We start from the raw sequence: 14,348 nt of genomic DNA on the forward strand, positions 1-14,348 counted from the left end.
GTTAAAAGTTTGAATTAATAATTTCTTCAAAACACTTCAAAATTGTTTTATAGTGTATTTAATATATATTACCCATGTATTTCAACAGAATACAGTAGCCTATGTATACAATATATTACTTTTCTGCATTTTAGACATATGCCAAACTGCGTGCTGTATATAATAATGCAGTATGCTTGATTTGATACATTTACCACACACTAAAGTCATGCAATATAATGTATACTAAGTATGTGTACATGCATTATGCTAGTATTCCATTCTAAACAAATTCAGCGTGAGCTTGTAGGTTTATTCTGATTGGCTGAAACCAATTTCATGACAGCCTACATCCCAAATACCTCTGCATTTCTCCATTAACACTGTGTGTGTGTGTGTGTGTGTGTGTGTGTGTGTGTGTGTGTGTGCTGAGAGTTGAGGCTGATTTCTAATTCCCCTGATTTAATCATCTGTGTGATACTTTGGTTAAACAAAGAGACTCATTCAGCTCCGGCTGAGCGAAGGGAGGGAGGGGGTCTGGCCTGCAGTTTCACTGGATACAAAGACACACACACACACACTGCTGGTCTCACTGCAACAGGATTTGGACATTCCTAAACAGTGTGCATGAGAGAGAGAGAGAGCGAGAGAGAGAGAGAGAGAGAGAGAGAGAGAGAGAGAGAGAGAGAAACAGTGTGCAAAACCAGAATCTGAAAACGTTTAATTTTCTGCTTCTGTATCATCATATGGCTGTGACTCCATGAGTCACGAGGACAAAATTAATTTCCCATAAGCCACTGCAAATGTGTGCTCAGAAGTGAATCTGAGCGTACTATTTACTGAATACTGTGCAGTACACACTGTATATTGGCTCACCTATTTAGACTTGATGTGGATTGAAAATTAAACATGCAGCACATTGAGGCCATGCATAATACAGCATACTGCTCCTAAACAGTCTGCATGAGAAAGAGACAGAAAGATGTTTGAAACAAAGTTTATTGTTGGTTACTGCAAACTATTTCACAAACTGTTTTTTTAATAGTATGCTGTATGCTAGTATTTCATTCTGAGCAGTCCCTGTTTACATGCATTATACTCCACCTACAGGAGTTTGACGCCTAAAAAGGCTGATTCAGACACTTTACAGCGCAAACAATGGCTGCATCCAATACCTCATATTAACTTAGAGGAGGTAAAAAAAAAACAATATGTGTCCGAATTCCTGCTCTGTGTCCCAATGTTCAGACTGTCCATCCTAAATATAGGCTATGTGAGATTACAATAAATGTGTCCCAAACCATTGCATGTTAAAAAAGTATGCCCAAAGTCCTCGGGTGTCCTACTATTTCAGGTAGATTTTTGAAGTGTGGACTGCATACTCGGCTAATAATGCCAACAATCCATTGCACTTCGACAAATGATTCATATCAGAACTACACACACGAATAAAAAACTAAAAAAACTACAAACACGAGCGCAACTGATGGTTATAGAGAGTTTTTACTATTACTATTAATCAACATTTAACCTGGTAAAATTATTATTTAATATTATCTGTGTCACATTTCATCTGCAACAACAATTTGAAATTTTATAAACATCAGATTTGGCCATTAACTTTTAAATGCATCATTACGCAAAAAAGAGCAGAGTTCTCTGCATAAAGACCCAGGTACTTCTTTTCTCTCCAGTATGGTAGGAAGTTAAATTAAATGTAATGTGGAGGATGCTAACTGTTACAAGACGACTGACAGGCCAGTTTACAGTGACAGTGTGCGTGACACAGGTGCGACAGAGAAGTCCATTAAAGAAGTAATTGTGTGACGTGATAATATGTTCCAAAACTTGCCTGCTCTTCTACCTCAAACTGCATCACTGGCTTTTTTTGTTCATTGTTATTACAGCTTTCTGATCTCTTAACTGATGTTGTTTGTTGTATTATAATGACTATTTAATATTAGGCTACATCTAAACTTTGACTGGGCTAGACGTGTTGGATATTGATTGAATTATGAACCTGAACGCACATTTTAATTTTTGTGTATTTTGTGTTACTCCATAATAATATTCTAGTTAAGGGGCAGTATAGTCTAGTAGTGTATAGGTATGGGCCCAAACATCAAGCCCAGGGGCCCCGGGCCCCTAAGTCCTGCCCTGCATGTATAGGGTATGCCAATGTATTTAATGCACCAAAGAAGCATTCCATATGAAAGCCATGCTGAACGCAGATTGTCCCATATACGACAAGACCACCTAAAAACCGACTCCAAACTGATAAACAAGATCAGTTTGGGTGAATGCAAACAGCCTGATTATTGTACACGTTTCCAACATCTAGCCATGCAAGAAAACATGAATCTACCTGAAGGAAGATGTGATCATAAAAGGAAGATGTCTTTTACTCTAAATGTTGTTAAATATTGAAAAACATTTAACTTCTAACGTAGGCCTATTCTTAACCTTGGACCCCATTCTTGAAACACAAAATGACCAGTAAAGTATCAGCACCAAAATCAGCCCATATAGAGGTCTAAATGCGCTTATTTTTCTATAAAGAATCACGACTGTCCCGTATTTCGATTTTCTGAAGTTGGCAACCCTTGCCATGAGAGAGGATTTATGAATGACCGTGAAGCGCCACAACACACACGGTAGGTCACCTGATAATGACAACAAGGCGAATATCTCCAGAATACATCCATCTAATCTAACACATATTAATATCACAGTCCGTGTGTTTGTTACGGTCGCTAACAGCTCATTACTCTGAGAGCAGCCTGTGATTTCACTTCAGACACTCTTTACGGACATTACTCCACCCGCAGGAATGACACCAGCAGAAGTTCACCCACCTAGAAAAGCAGTTTCACCCCAGAAGGTGGATTCAGACACTATAACCGGCGCAAATAATACATAGCCTGTTTACATTTCGATCCCGCCGTTCGTGCGTCAGTTAAGAGGAAACGGTTCGTCATCGCTGACGAATTCGAATCAAATCCAGCGAAACACTTTTTATGGCGCGAACTTGATCGGATATCATTTTAAAGAAAAAAAACATTTTATTTCTGCACCAAAGGTTATTTCAACAATGTTGACCAAAAAAAAAAAAAAAAAAAACATGTATTGTTTTGTAAAGACGCGTACTATAAATATTTATTCAGCATTTTCATTGCCGTTTCCCCCACTTTATGAGCGTTATTCAAAAACAATAATTCATTCTAAATTTTAACTCTCCCATTTTTACAATCTATTTTAGGCTAATTAACAGCTGTAAATCAAATTACTTTTATATAGCCTAATCAACAGTTTTAACCTGCAGGCAGTTAGTATAAACTATTAAACACATTCAGTGTGAATCTAAATTTGATGTCACATTGTTTATCAACAATAATGAGAAAACAAGAGTACATCGTATAATTTTCTACAAAAGAACGTTTAATATTGCATGACTAAAACAAAGGAATGAACATTAAATAATGAAATTGAGGGTGAACTCTTCCGCTGTGCGCTGGGTGTTTGTGGTGTGTTTCTGCTGCTCTCCTGCGGACACACACATGAACTGCTGGATGAAGAGCAGAAGACATGAGATCTGTGCTGTGAACACTGCTGTGACACACAGATCTGTGTGTGTGTGTGTGTGTGAGATTCTCAGTCAGTAATGATGAGCTCGTCGCAGCCCCAGTCCTCATAACTCCCATCTGGCAGATACCGACGGATGATGATGGGGATCTTCCTGCTCCTGATCAACACACAAACAACATTAAAACACATACCACACACAAAAACACTCATTCTGAGAACGTGTCACTGCTTTTGTCCATACACTGTTAGAATCATTTTACTCTATAATAAATTTAAATCAAGAAATACAACAAAATATATATTTTCCCCCATAGAAAAGTATTGTTTTAATTAAAGAACATACAGTTCTTTAAATGTCTGTTTAAGTAAATCATGAATAATTAATCAAACTTTAATATATCTAATGTAATAACATGCGTGTTTTTTGTCGTACTTGAGCTCTTTCATGGCGATCTGCAGTGGATCCGTCTCTCCTTCCAGCTCCACCATCACCGGCGCACACATCCTGCCACACAGGAAGTGATATCACTGATGATTAATGCAGCATTATGAGCATTTATTATTAGTCCGCAAATCTCAACTGTCTGATGCTTCATATCTTCAAATAAACTGTAAATAAACTGTCCAGCTCTAAACTGCTTCACGTGACTTTAAGGCATTAACATATCAAAATATTTTGAATTCTGGCACGTTTACAGAAATGTTAATGATGTGTATTGTCCTTATAAGTAATAAAAAGATATATAAAGCAGAAGAGACAGAGAAACAAACACACAAACTACTGGAGATGCAACATTATCAGACGGCTGCACCGATGAGCAACTCAGAGACTTTTATAGTTGAGAAGATTGCAAAGATATTTTCATCCCTCGTGATATCAAGAGAGAGAAACAGCACAGACACTAAACAAGGATGAAATACTCCGGTGTGGATGTGTCAATGCTATCAAACAGAGCTTACTCTGAAAGGCTCTGCACCCAGCTGTATATACACTAGTGTTCACTTCAAAACGGGGTCAGAGGTCACTCACGCGATCTGCAGCGCTCGTGTTCCCAGCACTCGCGCTCGCTCGTATTTGGTCATGTAAGGAGTGGTGATCCTCTTCTGATTGGCCTGCTGTCCTTCACCCGCCGGCAGGATCTGGACGTTCTCCTGATCCTCCTGCGCGCACACACACAAACACACACACACACAGAGATAAGACTGTCAGGAGAGTCTGACAATGATGCACAATCAAACCGTAATTGAGATTATGAGCTGAAAAACTACTGAGACTAAATTACTTTCATCACAAACACTTACCAGATGTCAATAAGATACACTGAGAACCATTTATACAAGATGTACTAGAAATACTAAGCTGTTATATTCTTATTATACAATCTCTGCATTACAGTAATGAACGTTAGGGGTCTGAATTGATTTAACTGACATTAAATGTTGCTCCAGGAACACGTGGTTCTTGTTGAAATCACGCGCACTGCCAGAAAACACTGTTCTTACATCTTCCACGTTCTCCAGGTCATCCAGAGCCTCTTCATCTTCAACATCATCGAAATCTCCGTCATCGAAGCTGCGCAACAATAAAACACACAACCCTGAGATAAACACACGAGAGACACGACACTAAATCCAGACTAGAAAGCGCGTAACCCTGTTAAAATATAATATATTTAATATAGAAGTTACAGGTTTCTAATGATCTCATCGTGTTGTTTACACACTCACTGACTTTAAACATCTCATAAAAACTGTCACAGACGCATTCAGAACTCACTTGTCTTCGTTGTCAGACATTATTATTGTCTCGTGTGTCGTAAAAGCGATTTAATTGTTAAATTCGTAGATAACTCCAGTTTATTGTGGCGTCGACTGCAGGACGAGTCGAAGCATGGAGTGAACTTCCGGCGGTGCTGCAGTATTCACAGTCCGTGCAGAAACACGAGCGACAACACTGACGTTCCCCAAACAGACCTAAGTAAGCAGGCTAAGTAAGTAAATAAACAAATAAATAAACGCTTGCATTTGTTTTGTAAAGCATATATATATATATATATATATATATATATATATATATATATATATATATATATATATATATATATATATATATATATTTATTTATTTTGCTGTGCTTTCTGCATTTACAGTTTTAACCAGCAGATGGCCTCAGTTAGTTACAAAAGCGATTCGCATCGGCGTGAAATTATTTAATGTTTTGTGTTTGAGTTCTCTATGTGAATATTATCTTAGTTAAATGTTTAATAGCAATCTAATCTAAATGAATGATATATAACAATCATGCACATTTAAATGTAGGTTAGGTTACTGATTGGCTGCAGAAGATGATCCACTCATGAATAAAGAAAGAACAGAATATCAACATGTCCAGCAGAGAAAGCAGAGGTGAGAGATCACTCTATTAATGAATACGAGCATCAGTACAATCAGCTTTATAATAAAACTAAGTTGTATTCAAAAATGTGGACATGCGCAGGTGAGATTGTTGAATACAGTGACACTTCAGGTACAGTACGAGCATCTGCTGAATGAATAAATGTAGATCATAAAAACATCTCAAGTTCAATTACTACAAGAGAAACGTGTCTGTCTTTTTGTGACATGAACGACAGACAAGATTTATTCAAATGTCTAATCTAATATATCTACTTAAAATGTTCTGAAAGTGACAGATTTAAAAATTCAGATTTAAAATAAAGCTGATAAAACATATAACCTGAAATCATTACACTACTAAGTACTGAAATTAATCAAGTTTTCAATTCAGTTCAAGTTTATTTGTGTAGTGCTTTTACGATACAAATCGTTGCAAAGCAACTTTACAGAAAATAAACTTTCTACAGTATTTAGTATCTTATCAGTGGTGACTGGTCAGGTCAGGATAGTGTGTGATAGTCTGATTTAACTAAACACTAGTTAGAAAGTCTGTAAGCTCAGGTCACACATGCACATTGAATGATTTTGAACTAATTAGTTTGTACACAATGGGGACAATTCCACATCAGTTTGGGAACAGCGCCACCTATTAGTCAAAAGTGATAAACCAATAAATCATATTACTAGTGGTTGTATTTATACCATTTATTTTTCTCCCATTTTGACTAAAATCATTTTAATGGCTTTGTTTGCTCATTGTTGCCGTTGGACTGATGTTAGCTCTTCATTCTGCCTCGGTTGTTCTTGACACCACAGCTGCTCCTGGCAGCTATATTTCACTGTTACTTGTTATTTCTTTGTAATAGTTTGGGAAGTTTAGCCAATTCTGAGTGAAAATGTTTCTACAAAATAAATAAAAAGGTTCAAAACAAGTGACTTGACAATAAGGTCTTATCTGTGTTTATTATTAAGTAGATGTTATACATTTGTCAGCATCTGTCAGACTTGAACAGGTATAATGAATTACATCAACATATCAGTACATGTATGAAAATTACACTCTGAATAAAATGTCCACTAAGCATAAACACTTCTGAGCTTAAAAAACTAAGAGCACAAATGTAGAGTAACAGATGTGTAGAGACAATTTTCTGTAACATTTTGACAAAGTTTAATCATATTTTGAGAATATTTAGTAAAATGTTTCTTACAGAAAGGTTACATTCTAATAATTTAATAGGCAAAACTTAAACTGTTGAGAATTAGATATTTTGCACAATGCAGATGAGCAGAAAATGCTTTTAATAGGTGCTGGCTGAATATACATTAAGTCATGAAATGTCTGCTGTACGGCTTTTTTTTAATCATAATCATAGTTCAGAAAGGATCTATTTACACAAGACACTTTTTAATAAATGAAACATCTAAACATAAAGTATCATGCATACCTATTCTGTTTGAGAAACAAATATGATCTGTTTTAACATTTAACGACAATCATTTCGAACATTTACAAACATGCACGACAACTGAACGTGCACAAGTACAATGTAGCTAAAATATAACAAATTTTCAGTTAATTTATTTAAGGTGTCATTGTTTTACAGGGACTGAGTAATATTAATTAACAACATGTATTTACTATAGGATTAGAGTTTGTCTTAGGGTTACTTGCATGTAATTATGCATAATGTACTGTAATTATAATAGTAAGTACATGTAACAAGGACACATTAAAGTGTTATCAAACTTGAAGTCACACACAGAGACTTACGTTATATCAATTAATTAATATTTCAATAAGCAGAGCAGACTGTCATCCACATTTAGTTTATATTTAACCATGTTTTATGAACTAAATCAGAAGTAGGCTTAAAGAACTGATGTCTTAGTTCTTTAGAGTCTCATATACGGAGCCATTTTTTGTTTCCAGTGGCTATTATCAAAACTTTTAGCCAGGTTCTGGAAAAAGGCTATCACTTCATAAAAAAAGTCCCTAAGTATTTTCCAGAATTTTTCCCATGGCCACATTTGTGCCCATTCATACATCTCATTAGTGTAGTAGCCCTGATTCGTCACTATCCTTGTGTCAATCTTCAGCAGTAGATCAGTGACCTGCTGTCTGTCAGTCAGATCTCTGTTATTGAGGACGTGATAACCCTGACAGCTCTGAACAACTCTACTGACAACATCATTCCCATCAATCTCTGCCTCCATTCTCTCTCTGATACACTCATCCCCGTATGTGAAGAGGAGAATAACATGCTTCAGCACGTCTTTACCAAAAACCTTCTGCACTCGTGTCAATATCTCCTCCTCCTGCTCTGTGAACCTGCCGAATGGCACGATGAATAAAAACACATGAACTCCTGGAGAAGAAAGAAACACACTTCTCGCAAACTCCCTCGACAGCTGCTCTTGGGAAAGATTAGTACTAAAAAACCCAGGAGTGTCAATAACAGACACAGATCTGCCCTCAATCACTGATCTCTCAACACTAGATTCATGTGTGACAGCAGACAGACTTCTTCCACACGTGAATCTGTTCTCGCCCAGGATGGTGTTTCCTGACGAACTCTTCCCAACTCCAGTTTTCCCCAGAAGGACGATATTGATGTTGTTATTGTTCTGCTGAGGCGCGAACAGGAAGAGAGGGGAAAAACTCAGGAAGAGAGAAAATGTTTAGAACATCAATTCTCATATTATCTGTGTTTATATACCATGTGTGATTGTGTCGTGTGTGTCTCTGTGGTAAATATAAGACTTACCTGCATTGTTCGTTCTGTGACGCAGAGCCTGTGTGGGATTATGACACACATTCATGATAAAGTATTACAAAATGGATGAATGAATGAATGAATGAATGAAAAAAGCAGGTATGTCTGTGATTGTAGATGATGAAATGTCTGAATTAATGTTCTATACCATTGTCCTCTGTCTTCCTGTTTTCAGCGGAGCTGCACAACCTGCAAAAACAGCAAATCTTCATTATCATTTTGCACAATTATCTATGGAATAGAAATATATGCAATATGGAAAACAACATTTTAAGCCCCTTAAGTTTGTCTTTCACGTCATTCTACTCTATTTAAGAACTAAACATGGTTATCATGGTGTGTTTTTATCCTTAGAGTCTTTCACATTGCAAATAACTGACACCATTATGTCACACTGGAGGAAACAATGTCAGATCTGCTGAAATGTTTTCATATTAACACGCATGATGCCCGAAAGCTAGTGAATAGAGATTACTTTGGTAAAAAAGTCATGTTTATCAGCTAAAGTGATAAGCACAGTCAATCATATTAAAACGCTGTCAGTTTCTTCTCTGGATTAATCTTGGTATCAGCAGCATAACACACTTTCAGTTTCATAATGACATGAAATCATGCCCCCCCCCCCATTTAGCTCTACTACATTTGGTTCAACCGCAGCATCAACACATGTATCAGACTCACTCTGTCTGTTTTTATATATAACACACTGACTAGAAAGAGATAGTGATGTCAAACAGCCATGTTAAATCTGCTGTTAGAATACAGAATCAATATATTTAAAACAGGGATGTAAGGATGAGATTAAGGATGTCATGTACTCACTGTGATGCTGATCTTCAGACAGATGCAGTGTTTTCAAGAGTAGTTTCAGTTTCAGACTATCACAGATCATATACTCTTCATCAGCTCCACCCAGTATGGCAAGCCGTTTCGACTTTTATTCATTCTCAGGATATAAATTCTTGATATTTTTAATAGTTAAAATGCTAATTCTTGATATCAGGAATTAAATTTCAACTAGTAAAAAAATATAATTCTTAATGTCTGTAACTGTATTTTCACTAGTTAAATGTCACCATTATTTATAATATAATATAACAGATATCAAAAATGCATTGCTTACTAGTTACAGTTCTAAATGCACATATCAGCTTTGTATTTCTTACTAGTAGAAATATAATTTTTGATATCAATAATTACGTTTTTACTAGTAAAATGTGAATTACTGATATCAAGAGTTCACTGTCACTAGTTGAAATGTTAAATCTTGATATCAACAATTTAATTGTCACTAGTGACAATGTTCATTTCTGATATCTAAAATGGCTTTTGTTACTAGTAACAATCACATTAATGATATCTGAAATTAACATTGTCACTAGTGACAATTAAATTGTTGATATCACAAATTAAGTTGTTGATATCAAGAATAGACATCTGTACTAGTAACCATGTGATTACTGATATCAAAAATAAAGGTTGTTACTAGTAAGAATTGTATTTCTGATATGTGAAATTGGAATTTCAACTAGTAAGAAATTAATTCTTGATATCAACAATTGGTTTTGAATTGGCAGCCTATGGTGACATTTAACTAGTGAAAATACAAGCTATCAAGAATTATAGTTTTCATTAGTTGAAATGTAATTCCTGATATCAAGAAATAGTGTTTAACAAGTGAGAACTGAATTGTTGACATCAAGAATTAACATTGTTACTAGTGGAAATGTAATTGCTGATATCAAAAAAACAGCAAATGTTACTAGTAGAAATCTAATTCCTGATATCAAGAATTAACATTATAACTAGTAAAAACTGAATTGTTGATATCAAGTCAAATAAAAGTCAAAACGGCTTGCCATACACCCAGAGGAAAAAAAAAGAGCTAAGGATGGAAATTTCCAGAATCCAAAGAGATGTCACAAGAGATGTTGTATTCCTGTGAAATGACAAAGAACTCTATTTTGTCTTGATTTCAAAATAATGAATTGCTATTTATTCTGCATTTATGAAGACATACGATAATGTATGCCATAATAGACACATGAATACACAACATAGCAGTGATGATGACATGAAGTTTGACTACAGCATAAATACAGATAGTCTGAGTCGTAGCTTACTGGTTGAAGTGAAAAGTAGTTCAAACCCAGTGGTGTTATTCACGAGACTGTCACCACTGTGCTCCTGAGCAAGACAAAAACAGTTTGTACCGAGTGGATAAAGATGTAGTACTGAACCATGTAAGCAGGCTAAATTTGGATGAAACCATCTGCTATACTGTATCATCTTGATACAGTCTTAAAAAAAAAAAAAAAAAATCAGTTTACTTCAGTGTGCTTTGTTGTAAGTGTTTTTAATAATTTTCCGTCCAGAAAAACCCAGAAAGAACACACATTCACGTATGAGTAGCTTCAACATTGGAGTGCTCATGTGTTATTTTACAGAGAATTCAGTTTTGTTTCTGCTGTGTCAGTCTGTTTAATATATGGCCTACTGCAAATCTCCTTTTTTATTTACTGTGAGCCTATTCTCATCTGATAACATTAAACTTCAGTACATTTAAATCGTGATTATTGCACCACATCATCCTTGTTTGTCAACCTTTATGGCAGCATAACAAAATAAATTGTGAATCTCACACTTTTGTCTTTAGTTGTAAAGAAAATAAATGATAGACTTGGTTCAGTTCTGAGAATCGACGTGGCTGTTCCACACCTTGTAACATTCTGAATCAATATTCGGTCACGAATACTACATTAAAGCGTGCTTTTTAAGATAACGTTCTATGTATGACGTGTCTGCCACTCAAGATTAGTGCGCCACCCTCAGGCTGAATTATGCAAGAACACCAGACCTCTGTCACCATTCAGACATTTTAACATATAACTCGCTACTAGCAATCAGTCATAGGTTAGTCATAGAGCCTATAGGAGCCAGAATCTGCCGCATCTAAATTCATGATCAGGAACCGCTGCTGCTCAATCAATGAGTTCAGGAGTGGGGCGATCAATCGAAAGTGAAAGTGCAGGACTTGTAAACCATTTTGATGAAGCTCTGCTGTCACTCCGTGCCGTGAACACAGAAATCTGAGCGGAATTAAGAACAGTTCTGACCTATTTGGACCGACAACCGAGTCAGAACAACAGACGGTAAGGTCACGCTTCTGGGTCCTACATAAGAATATCATTTTTACGCATGTTAGTTAGGCTGTCGTTTATTATTATCTGCGCTCTGCGATGACATTGGGAGCAGCCGATGATAATATTACAGCTAAAACAGACTTTACTGAATATTTTGCTGTTGATTTTAAATTGGTTTTAAGAATTAACATTTACAAAGAATAAGGTCAATTTTTTTTTTTTTTTTTTCAGTGATGCTGCGAACTGAGGACCATCTTCAGATCCTGCTGATCGGTAAAACCGGTTCAGGTGTGAGCGCTTCTGGAAACACTATCCTGGGTGAAAATGTGTTTCAGTCTGGGCGGAGCCTGACCTCCGTCACTGACAGATGCCAAAAACACACAGCTGAAGTGTCAAACAGAAGAGTTACAGTAACTGACTCTCCAACTTTCTTCAATACAAGAAACATTGATCTGTCTGCAGAGATTAAGAGAGGACTGAACATTTGCTCTCCAGGAATACATGCAATCCTTCTGGTTTTCCCTTTACACACTTTCACTCAGCAAGATGCAGATACCATGTTCTTATTCAAGCAGATGTTTGGTGAAGATGCTATAAAACACACATTAGTCCTGTTCACACATGGAGATGAGCTTCAAAATAATTCAATCGATCAACTCATTAGACGCAATGCACAGCTGTCCAAACTAACAGAGGAGTGCGGAGGGAGATTTCACTTACTGAACAACAAAGATCTGAACGACAGAGAGCAGGTCACCAAACTCCTGATGAAGATCCAACGAATGGTGTCTGAAAACGAGAACAGCTGCTACACTTCACAAATGTTTGAGACGCAATCACGCAAAATATTTCTGCAGAGATTTACAAAGCCAGAATATCTGTTTGCAGTCAGTGTTGTCATTGTGTTTGCATTGGGTTTTGTTAATATGAGGAATGAAGGTTAATTTAATGTTATAACATTCCTGCGTGGTTGTGCTGGTGGTGTAAACTTTTATTTACAAAGCACCTTTCAAAGTAACAAATCTTTACAATAAAACGATCAGTACAGTAACAACACAAAAAATACCATGAAAATTAAGAAAAAGCCATACGATAAAAATCCTGTCATATCTTAAACAGCACATTTTGGATGTCTTCCTAATCAAACACACATCAACTCAGTCAGCTCATTGTCAGATAAGAGAGACATTCAAAACATGTCCAAACGTCCAGGACCAGAGCACTGACCTAAAATAAAAACTGAGATACACTCTTAAAAATAAAGTTTCCAAAAGAGTGTTTTCACAGTGAAGCCATTGAACTACCATTCATTTAAACGTTTGTAAAGGAACCATGTCTAAATAATTTTTTTTTCACTATAAGTAGCCTTTTTATATACTTTAATAAAAGCTCTTGGGTTAGTTATTGGTCTGCTGGTAAAAAAGCAAGAAGAGCAACAAAAAGACAAGAATACAAAAACTATTTACAAAGATATAAACAAGGATGAAGACAGATACTATCAAACCCTATATTTGATATTTATCTATTTTTGTTGGTCTTACATTTGGATCAAAACATCCAATACACCTCTCTCCCTGCAATGACTGACGTCTTCTTTTCAGACTGTGTAGTTACAGAACTTAAGTCACGCTCAGATTTTAATGCATTTATTCCCAGTATGGTGTTTCCTGTTGCGCTTTTCCCAACAGCAGTCTTCCCCAGCAGAAACAATCTCCTCTCATTGTTGTTGTTCTCAGCAGATGTTTGTCTTTCTAGAAATGTGTCTGTCTCTGTTCCTGACAGAAAATAAGATTAAATAACCACACTGATATTAGAGAAATAATTATTCTGTATAGTTAGACTTAACAGTATTGACGTAACACATTACTGCTTATACTGACTTGAAACATGCGAAGTGTTTTATTATTATTATTATTTATCCAGGTGTTCTTCATGAGCCAGCCTGGTAGATAATGTTCAACCATCTCAACATTGCTTTTGTCTTCTGCAGTGAATCTGTCAGACTTGATCACTAGCAGATAGACATGTAGAACTCTGGAAAAAAAGACAGCTGCAAAAACAAGTTGAAAAACTGAAAAATAAACCAGGCTGGGTGATTCAGTGATAGTTTCCAAAGCACCAAAGAGGAGTGTCAACAATATCTTACATTTTTAGTTCTGTCATTTCTGTTTAACGGGAATCTGTTTGACTGGAATTACAGTATTTTGCTGGCAAAATGAAATAAACATGGAAAAGAAAATGTTTACATGTTTACTAAATTAATCACCAACAACAGTGTAATTATATTATTATGCAACATTTCATATTGCTTTCATACTTCAATATTTAATAAAAGCATGAAATACAGCTACATATTGTTTTTCCTTCTGTATATAAAATTGACAACAGACATTTTTTCCCTTTATTATTCAGCCCTTTTAGCATAGCTTATAAGGTTGTGGTAAATGGCAGAAGATGAAAAGATAGA

General features: G+C 36.0%; 3 protein-coding genes across 3 annotated transcripts; 1 reads left to right on the forward strand and 2 right to left on the reverse strand.

The window, feature by feature from the left end:
- Positions 1–3,396: 3,396 nt before the first annotated feature.
- LOC109061226 (RNA polymerase II, I and III subunit F) lies at positions 3,397–5,520 on the reverse strand. The gene is made up of 5 exons (XM_019078368.2): positions 5,342–5,520; positions 5,068–5,137; positions 4,595–4,725; positions 3,998–4,069; positions 3,397–3,721 (listed from the first exon to the last, which is right to left on the reverse strand). Exons 1-5 carry the CDS (start codon positions 5,359–5,361, stop codon positions 3,631–3,633), a joined length of 384 nt encoding a protein of 127 aa, XP_018933913.1. The 5' UTR covers positions 5,362–5,520; the 3' UTR covers positions 3,397–3,630.
- Positions 5,521–6,905: 1,385 nt separating this feature from the next.
- On the reverse strand, positions 6,906–9,703 carry LOC109061046 (GTPase IMAP family member 4-like). Its single transcript, XM_042719444.1, has 4 exons — positions 9,561–9,703; positions 8,887–8,927; positions 8,731–8,757; positions 6,906–8,601 (listed from the first exon to the last, which is right to left on the reverse strand). The coding sequence occupies exons 1-4, from the start codon at positions 9,628–9,630 to the stop codon at positions 7,858–7,860; spliced, it is 882 nt and encodes a 293-aa protein (XP_042575378.1). The 5' UTR covers positions 9,631–9,703; the 3' UTR covers positions 6,906–7,857.
- A 1,780-nt stretch (positions 9,704–11,483) lies between these two features.
- On the forward strand, positions 11,484–14,145 carry zgc:165583 (uncharacterized protein LOC100073338 homolog). The gene is given in 2 exon segments (XM_042719448.1): positions 11,484–11,890; positions 12,113–14,145. A coding segment is annotated over 1 exon segment (801 nt). The 5' UTR covers positions 11,484–11,890; positions 12,113–12,114; the 3' UTR covers positions 12,916–14,145.
- The last annotated feature ends 203 nt before the right edge of the window (positions 14,146–14,348 follow it).

This window comes from Cyprinus carpio, chromosome B3 (assembly GCF_018340385.1).
Source record: "Cyprinus carpio isolate SPL01 chromosome B3, ASM1834038v1, whole genome shotgun sequence".
In the NCBI taxonomy this organism is placed as follows: Eukaryota; Metazoa; Chordata; class Actinopteri; order Cypriniformes; family Cyprinidae; genus Cyprinus; species Cyprinus carpio.